The 13847-nt window shown below is 37.9% G+C and overlaps 1 protein-coding gene across 1 annotated transcript in view; it reads right to left on the bottom strand.

Moving 5' to 3' along the window:
- Positions 1-13847, bottom strand: part of LOC114365211 (neuronal PAS domain-containing protein 4B) — a 45567-nt gene that overhangs the window by 4404 nt on the left and 27316 nt on the right. Inside the window, exon 8 of the mRNA XM_028321745.1 lies at positions 8063-8216. Within this exon, the coding sequence (XP_028177546.1) occupies positions 8063-8216 (154 nt within the window). The remainder of the gene's footprint in view (positions 1-8062; positions 8217-13847) is intronic.

Below are 13847 nucleotides of genomic sequence, written 5' to 3' on the forward strand. Positions count from 1 at the left end.
TAACTATGTAAAAAAGTAACAAAAACTAAGTGACTTGATCAATCGCTGAATTTGACACAGTGCTTCCGATGGGATTGTACCCATCGGAAGCACTGTGTCAACTAAAGATGTCAACTATTTTGTAAAAACCCGTAAATTTGTGAAATCCAAACATTTATCTTGGATAAGATGCTTGTGTCTATCATATTTAATTTTTTTGATTTATTTATTAGTCGATTGTCAGCTAACGCGTTGATGTCTTTACTACGGCGACACAAAATCACCTATTTTAAAATTTAAATGTTTGTTAGTTCACACAGATCAAAGAAAGCCTCTCTGAAAGTGAAACCATCTACCAAACACTAGCATGGCTTTATCTAACTCGCGCTATACAGGGTGGAATTTTGTAATGCCACCTGGAGGGAAAGTACTCTTAATACTGTAGATAGAAAATTTTATTAAAAAAAAAACATTCCTTTATTTCTGAAAATATACAGAACTGCATTCAAAGATTTCCAAATTTTTTTCAAAAATTCACCACCATGCCTTAAAATTTTCTGTAAATAATTAAAGTAACTTAACATCTCATAGTTTTCCTTTCATTTGATTTGTCAAGTTTATTAGAGACTTTTTTTTCTTGGCTTTCGCGGTTTGCGTTTAGCCACAACGGTTGAGAGATTTAATACTTATCGATCGATGCTATAAAAATACAGGGTGTAATTTTTAGCAAATTTTAGTTGGTTCGACTCCCGGGTGTGGTAAGGAAATTTTTTGGAAATCTTTGAATGCAGTTCTATTTCTTTTTAAAAATAAAGGAATGTTTTCTTTGAATAAAATGTTCTATCTACAGTATTAAGGGTACTTTCCCTCCAGGTGGCATTACAAATTTTTTTTTATTTTTTATGCATAACAAGGCAGGAATTTGACCACAATCGCACCGATGTTAAGTGGGATGCAGTCTAGGATGGTACATAATATCTGTAATTCCACCCTGTATACCACAAATACGGTAACAGTCAACAAATTGTCAACATGTCCGCCGCCTACGTCGCGTCGCGATTTATGCGCGCGCGCAGACGCACAAATTGGACGGCGCTCTCAAACATTCCATTAACTCGGTTATGCATAACCGGAGTAACGAGGTGAAATATTAAAAGGCTTTTTGTTGCTGGATGTATAAATGGAAAGCAGTGTAGCAGTACGAGGGAGTTTGACGTGGACGCTATGCACTGGATGTAAGTACTAACAATATTACAATATAGGGTCTAGAACTACTTTTTCAGTTAATTTCTTAGTGATACTTCAGTTGATTGATTTTTGAATACAGAATCGTTGTGCCAGAATACTCTTAAGCCTAGGCGCAGACCACCGTCTTTAAAGTTGGCCGATAGTTGGGCCCGATTCTAATTATGTAGTATGAAAATCAAATAGGTGTAATGTGCGCACTTCTATACATGTCTATACTGATTAACGGCCCGACTAAACGATCAGCCGACAAAAAGTTGGTGGTCTGCGTCTAGGCTAAGATCAGATGATTGAAGCTTAACAACAAAACACGAACAAAAGTACCTAGTCTATCTCTACTCATATTATTATGAAACTCATATTTTGAGTGTCATCACATTGATCCTATTCCTAAATAATATGTTCATGCATTTTTCCGCTGATTGTTTATGAGGTTATTGGTATGAGGTCTAAGGTAAATTTTTAGCCTGACGTAAAACAAACCTATTGAATGCAACTTTGAAAAATGTTACTTAAAGTTATAAGGAGAAGTAAACGTTAGGCTACCTACCTACCTACCTACTTTTGCCAATTATCTAAAAGTGCAAAATGTTCCAACTGACCCACAAAATATTAACGGCGGCCATAAAATAGCAAAGTAAGGACCCCATTAAACCCTCCTCGCTAGCCGGTCTCATTATTAAAGCGTACTGTGTTTGTCTGTGAATAGGGTTGCCAAGTCCAAAGCCGGACTCTGTGCTTCATTTGGCCGGACATTTTACCCTAAAAACCGGACTTAGCCTAAAAACTGGGGACCCATTAATGATTGCACACTAATTCTAGTGTCATACTTAGCTCACGAGTGAGTACTATCATCATCGGTTGCCCAACATCCTGAAGAGTGTTCTTGATATTATTGTGTAGCTCGACTTTCTCCTGGCGCGTCCGCATAAAAAGCCTAACAAAAGCCGGACAGGCCGGACAAGACCCGTAAAAAGCCAAACATGTCCGGTTAAAGCCGGACACCTGGCAACCCTATCTGTGGAGAGCACGAAGCGACATGAATTGCGCAACAGGGCTGTGACAAATTGTGTAATCCCCCGAACAATGAGAGCTGGTGAACACCGGGATTGTATGCGATTGTGACAATTATACAAAATAAAAACTTGAAGCTAGATTTGGTCTTAAATCTGAAACCACCCTATAAGAACTTCGCTCTGAATTAGCAGTGCTGATGTGTGCCTATAAAATAATACGAGAAGGGCGTAAGTTATTGCGTGTTCTACCTAGTATAAGTAGTGTTTGTTTTTTTAGCTTTTATCCTTCCATTATTAAAACTACATGAAATGGACGGACCAGATCAAGGCCGCAACTAAGTGTTCGGTTAACGAAAGTGCCCGGAAAGCTGCAGTCCGCGAGGAATGGTGCCGTATTGCGAGGAACATCACTCATCGTATTCACAATGATGACCACGACCGCTATGACAAGACTGAGAAGAAGAAGTTTAAGTACGATGTTGTGAATCGTCATACGTATTTGCAAGGACCATTTGACACTTTGATGCAGTAAACAAAATGGCTTGGCATAAGTACACTTATTAAGTTGCTTTAAAATTGACGACTTAAGATAATTACTAAAACCCGCATTTCTGTCTTAAGTGGTCTATAAACCAAACCTACACAAAACAAATACCCAACAATTATATCCTTTAACCCTAAAACACAGCCAACTAATTGGCTCAAAGCGGTACCATTAAGTCCGATAATGTTCAGCGGGCCGACGCGGCTGGACATGAAAAATGGCGGCCATAATTTAACGCGGTCACTTACAGACTTCCCTATTGAGATATCAATATTAGATGACGCGACGTACGCGAGCGTAAACACGGCCCGTACTATGGTGTCGAGGGTTTGTGGGATCAACCCCTATTATAAGTGACTTATGCCCGTTTTCACCATCAATCCCTAAATTTTTAGTGACCCCTATGGTAACACATAACAGGAATTTTGTTGTCATAGGGGTCACTTAAAAATTAGGGATTGATGGTCAAAACGGGCATTAGAAATGAAACCCTGATTGTTAGTGTGGAACTCAACGAATGGCAAGCTTTTTTTTCAGTCTCAAGCTCTTCCTCAGCAATCAAGTCTAATAAGTATGTCATACTGAATGCAATTGCGTGATAGACACTTAATTTGCATATAGAAGCTGATCAGAGTTACTGAGAGCAAGAAAATAATTCTAGATACATACTAAAATCATTTGGTTAAGTCTCATAGAAAATTAACAGTCCAACATTCAATTTTGATGAATGAATTTTGATGGAGACATACTCGCAGATGCTATATCAATGCTTAGCTAGTTTGTGGCAAACTGCGTAAATATCGTGTCAACAAAAATTGCAGGAAAGTTTCATCTATAATAGGAATATCCTATATCTGACATCTGTTGAATTTTTCGCCAAAACCATCGCGAACCCGTAGTGGGGTCTCCCGGCTAATAAATATTGTAAACGCGTGATTTATTAAGTTCTGGCGCGCGGCGATCGTCCAGTGTATCTGGATAGCTTTGAAATATGCCCCCAACGAGCATTGTACTGATGTGAGAAACGGTGTATAACAAGCACCGAGCTTGATCGATGGCCGCAAAGGCATGCCCGTATTTTACACAAAATGGGCGAAAATGTGGCTAATTTTAAAGTTTTGCTGTTAGCATATTTTTTAAGCGACAGCGCTAGACAATGGAACGAGATAATTCTGGTGCTATTTTAGATGCTGATCTATTTGCTTTGGAATACTGGGAAATTGTTTAGTGCGAAAATAAGGGCTTGGTATTTCACTGGCTTGTACTTTTATTTGGTCGTTAGGAGCTGGGCAATTTGCTATGTTTGAATTAAATTGAAACTAAAAACTTGCCTGCATGACGGCATTCAAACTTTCACCCTCAAATATTGATCTACACTCAAACTACTACACTGGGCTAATGAGAAGTTGATATGACCTAACTATGTGGATTTATGGGGTCATGAACTAGACGGTGCAGTGCGTGAATCGCTTTTGAACTAGCAGAGAATGCCTTTATGGCATTAAGTTCGCCTTATGTTCCAATTGTATGGCATAAACGCGTAAATAAATAAATCATCAAGGCGGCTGTTGATAAACCAGTACATAAATCTACAAATAAAAAACCTAGATTCTCACAAAAATGTCCGCAGCCTTGCAATGCCTTGCTGGATTCCCAACAAAATGAAGGCCAATTATACGCCAATTCATAATTACGAAATGCAGTATGGGACGGGGATTAAAGTCGTAATCATAATTGCGCTCGTCGTTGACGATAAATATCTTGTTCGTAGCGTACGAGGATGGCTCTATTGTTTTATAGCAAGTTTTTGTAAATCTTCAATCTTATAATAATGTGGTAAGGTTTGAATTCGATACAATCTTTTCAATGTTTGGGGTTAACTGTATTAATTAATGTAAGGGTACCTTTATTAACTTACTTTCAAAAGCATGGAATTAGTTATTGATATATCTTTAAAACGGTACTAATCGTGGTAATCTTCATTATCAACTGAGTATTTGCTAAATGTTTAACTCTGTTTTACAAGAAGTAGTGACCTCTACCTTTGGCACCAAATAAAGAAGAATAAGACAATACCTGGGTACTTCAAAAGTGTCACATAAAAAATCTGATAAACATCGCATCGCCATACTAGCTTAGAAAATGTAAAGTAGCTGCTGCTATCCTAATAATATTGTAAATGCGAAAGTTTGGATGTCAGGATGTTTGGATGTTTGTAACTCTTTTACGCAAAAACTACTGAACGGATTTTGATAAAACATAACGGTATAATCCCAACTAATATTATAAATGCGAAAGTAACTCTGTCTGTCTGTCTGTCTGTCTGTCTGTTACGCTTTCCCGCTTAAACCTCGCAACCGATTTTGATGAAATTTGGCATAGAGATAGTTTGAGTCCCGGGAAAGAACATAGGATAGTTTTTATCCCGGTTTTTGAAACAGGGACGCGCGCGATAAAGTTTTTCTGTGACAGACAAAATTCCACGCGGGCGAAGCCGCGGGCGGAAAGCTAGTTGTTTATAACCCAGAATAATATATCCTACTAATATTATAAATGCGAAATATAGGCTATAATTTATGACGATCTGTCACAAACTAAATTTACGCGGGTGAAGCCGCGGGCAAAAGCTAGTTTACTATTGTAATTATCTACGTGTACATCTATCCAAGTCAATACATACGTATTATGTAATAATGTATAGGTTTATTTAAACCCTCAGCACTGCTCGTATTCCGATGTTTTACTACAAAATCATTTATCGGTTCTTGTAGTCCGTTTCTCAATCCACATAAAACTTTATGTTTATATCAGTGCTTCCATCGGATGATGTAAACTGCAATAGTCGACTAAGAATTGCCCACAAAACGGCCTACACGACGATTTGTTACGTTATAACGTCTGTATAGCAAATATAACTTGGTTTTATGTGAAAATTCATTGAATACGATTTATTAGTGAGCTTTTATTGATCTCGAAGTGCCCTTGTTGTGAAGATAAAGGTGGATGTCGGATGAAGGCTTGGTATTTGGGTCAACTAGTCGTTGTTTGACGAAAGGGTCAATATCTAAGTCTGCAATAGGGATGTTTCCTGGGCAAAAAAGCATGAGTTTTAATTAGTCCGTCAGTTAGCTTATCAAAAAATACTCGACACTTGTTTTTCACTTTTTCAAAGTAATGAAAATTTAAAAAGAAAAAGGGCACCAAAGTTCAAAAGAAGAGGGCCGTGACGTCAATGAGTGCTTAAAAGTGCAGCACTTGGTGCGCGCGGAACTTCAACGCACCATAACTTATAATTATTTGTTTGATTGACAATTAAAAATATACGTGTCCAATATTTTTTAATATTAAAATGAACTAATCAATTTTTTTTGGAAACTAGCCTATTCTACATATTCTAAAGATTTTTATCGACCCAAGATGTTATTATCCGAAAAATTACACGCGTGTTTTAGCTTGAGCATAATATTTGAGCCTGTTGGTCTAATTTTTATATTTGGAATTTGATCGAGACTTGATTTTTTTTCTTGAGTCATGATAGAGCCTGGGGGAGCTTAGGGATAGATATTTGGACACATGGTGGAGTAATTAGTTCAGTAGGAAAACACGCGAAGGAGCAACATACAAAATTCTGTAAATAACACAAGTTGTGCTGTGACAGCTAAAATGATATGAAATGCAATTCGATAGACAAAAGTAATTGTAGATTGACCTAGAAGGGGCGTACACCAGAGGACAGAGTTTATCAATGATCCTTTTAATTTATACTAAATACCATTTGTTTCTCATTAAACCGCATTGGTTCCCGCATCTAAAGTTCGTTTATCTTATCGATTTATCGCCAATTTGCATTCGCTGATTTAACAGACAAATAGCACTATAGAATAGAAGCTGCCAGAACTATTGTATTGGCAAGGTTTTGCGGATATTATAAAACAAAGAAAAAAGAGCATATCAACTGTCAATATACGAGTACCATAATAAATTCACGTAGGAAGTATGCCGCCCTCTAGAGAGTATTATTGGTCAAACATTCTAAAAATATTAAGAAAGTATGTTTGACCAATATAAGCTCTATCTTACTCTTAATTTATTAATATCTCAGGGTATGTTGCATTCTTAGCACCGAGGTGGGGTTAAACTCTATGTTAGACAGCTAGTAAACACAATATTTCGGAATCCCACCTTGAGACTATGCCAATCTTACGTTCCATTGCATCTTCTGTATAACCATAATCTACAGCTTGACTGCCAATAAAACCCATCTATTATAGCGAAGACTAACGCCCGTATTCACAAACGATGCCTGCTTAAGTGAAGCAGCAAAACGAACGCACAGCGTTGAATAGAGCTCTGTGATTGGATCGTGTGTCGCCCTGTGCGTCCACGCGCACTATGAGACCTCATGGTAATGTTTGTAAATACGGGCGTAAAATCCCAGGGGAAAGTTTGACTGACTTTTGTCTCATCATTTTAACTCACATAATGCGGCTTCTATATTTCTGTTAAACTAAATGACAGTTACTATGTATGCCTAAGTTTGGGAAACCGTAGGCGAAAACACGGTGCGCTGTGAACACTATAAATTATACTATTAGCATTTGAAGCTTGGTTAATTTGTTGGCAGTTTATTTAAAACTGAATGGTATTGATTGCTCTGACAATAACATGAAAACGTTGAAATGTTTTGTGGAGGTAATGAAAATTGTATGATTCTTGATTTATTACACATTAAAGCCTGTGATAGGTTTAAATATTGGAGATTGAAGAAACAAACTTGCCTTGAACCTTTGCTTGAGATTTATTCGAGTTTTGATTATCTAGAAATCTGAATTAATGAATTAAATAAGGCTAAATAAAAATGTTGTCTGACTATGAAACATTAGGTGGACCGACGATTCGGTGAAGGTCGCGGGAGGTTTCCGTGCGGTCGTTGTGGAAATCCTTGGAGGAGGAATTTGTCCAGCAGTGGACGTCATTTGGCTGAAATTAATAAAAAAAATTTAAACAGATCCTTTCACGCACATGAAATTGTATTTTGCAGGGATCGACCCCGCAACCTATAGTAAAAGTAGTCCACTACGGAACTACCAGATTAAAGTTTCATGGTTACTATCATAATTATTATTACTGACGGGATTGCTACCATGTACAGTTACTCCGTGACCATGGCGCTTGCAACAGTGCCGAAATATCGGAAACTCAAAATTAAGGTTCATGGTAGCAATCCCGTCAGTCATAATTATTATGCCAGATCAAAACATAAAATGACAGGACTTACCTCAACACCTGGTTAGTGCACACGATAACCGGCCGCTGTGAGTTCTCCAGGTTGTCCTTAAGCTGCAATACCGCGTGTACCCATAGGAACTGGCCACACCTTCGCTGTAGCCTGAGCAGCGCTATGCACGACCTCTCTTGCTCGGATTGTGTTACTGTTGACAAAAGATATCGTTAGAGAAGTTTGATGATGATTATAAATCAATCAAGCAGAACAATGAGTTATAATTACTGACACTAGTAAGGACTTTGAAAAGTGATTCAATACGACGAAAAAGGGTGTTATTGGCGGGCACATGGGGTTGACATAGCCCGACGGATTAGCAAGCTGAAGTGGCAATGGGCAGGGCACATAGTACGTAGAACTGACGGCCAATGGGGCAGCAAGGTTCTGGAACGGAGGCCGCATACCGGAAAACGCAGCGTGGGACGCAAATTAAGGTAGCGGGGAAGCGCTGGCCGCTACCAATCGATCAACATGGAAAGCATTGGGGGAGGCCTATGTTCAGCAGTGGACGTCCTATATGGCTGAAATGATGATGATGATGACATGGGCTTCACGTCATATCTACAAAACGCAGCCACCGGCATATTTACCTACATTTTCGTGTGGCGGCGTCAGATACAAACGGAACTTAGAAGCTTACATATTATGCTTACTGATAGTATACTTTTACTATTTTATGGCATTCTTAAGAAGACTCTTTAGTTGGCAATCCCAATTAAATATCAATGAAAACATCGGCATTGAAAGGTTTTATAAAACATTAACAAGCTGATTTTCAAAATACTTAAGTCATTCTAAAAGAATACATTGTTATCAGGTGCCTACCTACTTACTTTTTGTAACACTCTACAATTAACAAAAAGGTCATCTTAGATTAGGTTACATGTCTTCATGATGACAGAAGGTCATTTTTTAGCACATCCTTTTAAGATACTGTTTTTTCCGACCTTTGGTAGACCTTAATGATATTAATAACCCGTTGTAATACGGTTTTTTGTCGCCACAATTGATTTGGTCAACAAAAAAGCTATTGTTCGAATTGATTTTACTAACAACCAATCATCATTGACACCTTCGGACAATCGACTTGGTGGTGGTAATGGGAAGATTATCGAGAATTCTTTACCAATTGATTGTGTGTCTAATTTTTTCCAACTCAGGGTTCATTTTTGGATAGAAGTTGAAGTTTTGACAACGATGTTTCGATACTAATTTACATATTCCAAGTATGGGCTATAGGCGCGTGCGCATGCCCAAATACGGATTCCGATTCAATCGCCGTCATAAATGGCCAGTTTGTTAGTTTGTCGATCCGTTTAGACGATAAGCCTTTTGGTAGGTGTTATTTAATTAGCGATGGTTAGTTTTTCTCTTTATGGTGATCATGGGAGTAAATAGAAAATGATTGGTTGTAGAGACACCTGTCTGTTAAGAATGTTTAAATAAGTGCATACAAGAGACTACAACGCCTCCCGGGCTTAGTGATTACATAGTGGGAGCCTGCCTATTGGGTGATCTCAAATTGGGTTCAATTCAAAACATTATAATCGAAAAATCACTGTATAATTGTCATTTGGTTATCATTGATGGCTGCTGTAGTAAGCAGGTGAAGCTGATGGTCTGGTTGAGCCATCATTAAGTCTTAGGATTAGAAAGAATTGTGAACATTATAAGTCTGTCTTCTTACAGTTTTTTAAACCTATAAGATTCACTTTCTACCAGATGAGATGCAGGTCGAGAGCTTCCGCATTGTGGATAAAAAACATTGTGTTAACTTTTAATCACGTTTGAAACATAGTAACCGATCGAGTGCTCTTGCGCACATCTATATTTATAATCCGATGACAAACAAAAGATATACTATCTTGTTTAGATTTACGCGTGGAGTAAGCGGATCTACTAACAAGTATGGTAACTGCTATTAATATACTACATGCATAAATTAAAGAAAAGGCTCTTAGGTGTGAGAGAAGGGCTTTATCGAAGCAATTTGTACAAAATGCAGATTAGCTTAGTTGAAGGTACTTTGATTTTGATCTTAATCAAGATTATGGTAATCCAAATAGGTCGCTCTGTCAATGCTACAATAATATAAAGGCTTTAGATAGGACGAGTAGGTCCGTAGGAGAACCAGAATGACTGACATAGCCCGCAGAATCGCTAAAATCATGTGGCAGTAGGCGGGGCACATAGCTCGTAGAGTTGATGGCCGCTGGGGCAGGAAAGTTCTCGGAAGACATAGCGTGGGCAGGCCTCCCACTAGGTGGACCGACGATCTGGTGAAGGTCGCGGGAGGTGCCTGGATGCCAGCGGCGCAGGATCCGTCTTTGTGGATATCTTTGGGGAAGGCCTTTGTCCAGCAGTGGACGTCTTTCGGCTGAAACGAACGAACGATACGAGTAGGTCAATAGTAACCATAGAAGCAATGTTTATTCATTTTGTTTCTCTTTTAAGCGTAAAAATAATCAAAGTCGTATTGAACTTTTAGCATAAATTGGAATTGGATTTAACCGTAACACATTCCCTAACTCATTTTCCTCTTACTCATTTATACTTGTAACTTCATATTTTTACGATGCAGATAAAAATATGTAGGTGAAATATATAAATTCCCATATCTAGTTCTTACCACTACAAGCCTACAGATTACAAATAAGTAGGTACGTCCAAAATTTGAATTTTCAAAGTCGAATACTCCCTGAGACCCTTAAACCCTGAACCTTAAAAAGTCATTATTAAGCTCAATTTATCTTGTTTAACTCTCGTAAGACATAACTTTGCGAAGTAGACCCCTTAACGTGTCTTAGATTGTAAAATTGTAATTAACTGCATACTAATTGTCGTACATCCGTATTGAGTGGTGATTTATATTTCATAGTGACACCACTTGATAGCGTGGGCCTTGGGCAAGGTCAGGTTTTATTTACTGCACACAATTTAATGTACGTTAAAAGCTTTTAAAAGCATCTACAATATATGGTGAAGTATTAGTGTAAAATACATAGAGGTTTGTTACTACATTACTCATGATTACGAACAACTTTAACTAAGAACATTTTTTTAAAGATTATTAGTAGTTTGCATTGCACAAATTACTAATATTCCCGTGAGCCCCTCTTGATAAGCTAAATATGCTTGTGTTACGAGTGGGCTCACCACAATAGTCGAGCAGTGGGATTCGAACCCGCGTTCCTCGAATCTCGAGTCGGCTAATCCGACCCGTTTGGCTATCGTAGTTTCGTGTAACTTAATTTCATCTGATACTTTACTTAAAATTCAACAGTACAGCGCGTTAGGTAAATGGGTATATGAGCCGACATTAGCCCATGTTAACATACGCATATAAATGGTATGGTGAAGTCAGAAATTTCATATCATCATTTTAATTTTTTAAATGTTTATACAAAATAAAATTTATAAAATCAGATTTGTATGGAAATTAAAATAATTAAAATGATGATATAAATTTTCTGACTTCACCATACCATTTATATGCATATGTTAACATGGGCTAGTGTATATACCTGGTGTGGCGTGTAAATAGCCACACCAGGAAATAAAAAAATTGCGGGGAAGAAAGATGATGCGGGGGTCGGCTGGTGACTCCAAACAACTCAAAAATACAGCTGCATAAAACGGAAACCACCAACCTGCGGATCAGAAGACGGAGACCAGGCTTCGAGGGTCGACCCGTCGATATTTCTTGCGGTTTTGATTATTTCAATATCTTCAGCAAATATTCAGCGGATTTTTCTTAGGATTTTTCACATTGACTTCATTTGACAGACGTTCCAAGACAACATAGAGTTTTTCTTCTTAATTTTCCATAGAGGTTTTTCGCGAAGGTTGGCTCCTGCGAAGGTGCTGGCCCCGAATCCGATAAACAGATTAGTGGGAAACCATCTCATGCAGCTAGATAATTTTGAGAGTTGGAGCCACCGAAGAAAAGGAAGATAAGAAAGATAAGAAAGTTGGACATAGGCCCAACCATGCTCCCCGCCTTGAAGTTCATTAGGACTTCAATAAAGAAATTATAATAAGAAGAGAAAGAAAAGGGGGAACATGACGTATTATTGCAATTTGCTAAGTATAGGTATAAACAAAAACTTCAAAATACATCCAGGAAACCGTAAAGAATCAATTCCCTAAAGAAAACAAAATGTATAAAGTCCTCACATCGAAGAGCTTTAAAGTATTTAAATTAATGCATAATAAAAATGCGAATAATATTCAAGAAATAAAATAATAATTAATGTAATAAATACATGCGTTATAAGTTGTTATTGTGTAGGTAACGGATATAATTTAGTTACTGGCCGCTTATAGACACCAGTACTGGTTCTAACAGAAGCGACTCTGACCACACCATCGGAACCGGAAAAAACTTNAAAAAACTTCAAAATACATCCAGGAAATCGTAAAGAATCAATTCCCTAAAGAAAACAAAATGTATAAAGTCCTCACATCGAAGAGCTTTAAAGTATTTAAATTAATGCATAATAATAATGCGAATAAATTGAAACAAGGCAATAAATGAGTAGTTAATGTAATAAATACATGCGTTATAAGTTGTTATTGTGTAGGTAACGGATATAATTTAGTTACTGGGCGCTTATAGACACCAGTACTGGATCTAACAGAAGCGACTCTGACCACACCATCGGAACCGGGAAAAACTTCGGTAATTACACCAAGTACCCAATGCAAAGGCGGTACATTATCATTGCCTATTATTACAACCGTACCTAGTTCGATTGAACGTTCAGTACCTCTAGTACGAAAAACTTTCGAGTTCGTTTCGTTGCGTATTCAAAGTGTCATCGAAAAATTTTGTATGAAAAATTAAACAGCGCCCCCTAGGGCGGCTATAATATAGGGGGCGCTGTTTATTATTTAATACGTTATATATTTCGTCGAGCTGGGCTTTAGCACCGACGAAATTGGTGCCATTATCTGAATACATAACAGATACTGGACCGCGGCGAGATATAAATCTTTTAAAGGCGGAAAGGAACGCATCTGTGCTAAGATTAGAAACTAATTCTATATGAATAGCTTTCGTAACTAGACAAATAAAAAGACATATGTATGCCTTTTGAGAATGTTGTCCCCTTCGTCTAGTGGGAATGAAGCTAATAGGACCTGCAAAATCAGTACCAGTATGTACGAAAGCTTGAATGCGAAATGCGGGTAAATCTGCCATTTTGGGAGATGGATGATGCGGGTTCAAGCGGAAACAAACATTACATTGTCTATAGCGGGCGCGTATAGTAGATCTGGCATTTAATATCCAATAGCGTTGACGAAGAATAGACATGAGCAATCCAGGTCCAGTATGACAATTAGCGGTATGATAATGATCGATAAGAAGTTCGACGACGCGGTCACGTTTGGGTAGAAGCGCAGGATGTTTGGCTTCATAGGGAAGGTCTGATTTAGACAGTCTTCCTCCAATGCGAATTACACCGTGAGGGTCTAAGAAAAGTGATAAGCCACGGAGATGCTTCGAAGGCAACTCACCAGCCTTTAACAATTCAATTTCTTTGTTAAAATGAACGCTCTGAATGCTTTTGAGTATAAAAATCTCCGACGCATTTCTATTGGCTACGAGCTCATTACTCGGCAACCTTTTTGTGAATTTCAGAATATAATAAAACGTGTTTAGAAGCTTATTCCAGGAATTAACGTGGTTCGATATTTCATCAATTAAAGAAGGCTCAGAAGGAGCAGCAACAATAAGCGTATTGCTTTTATCTTTAAACTCTGGCAGAGTTTCACT

The sequence above is a fragment of the Ostrinia furnacalis genome, unplaced genomic scaffold (genome assembly GCF_004193835.3).
Source record: "Ostrinia furnacalis isolate ACB-3 unplaced genomic scaffold, ASM419383v2 OfSCF7574, whole genome shotgun sequence".
Classification (NCBI taxonomy): domain Eukaryota; kingdom Metazoa; phylum Arthropoda; class Insecta; order Lepidoptera; family Crambidae; genus Ostrinia; species Ostrinia furnacalis.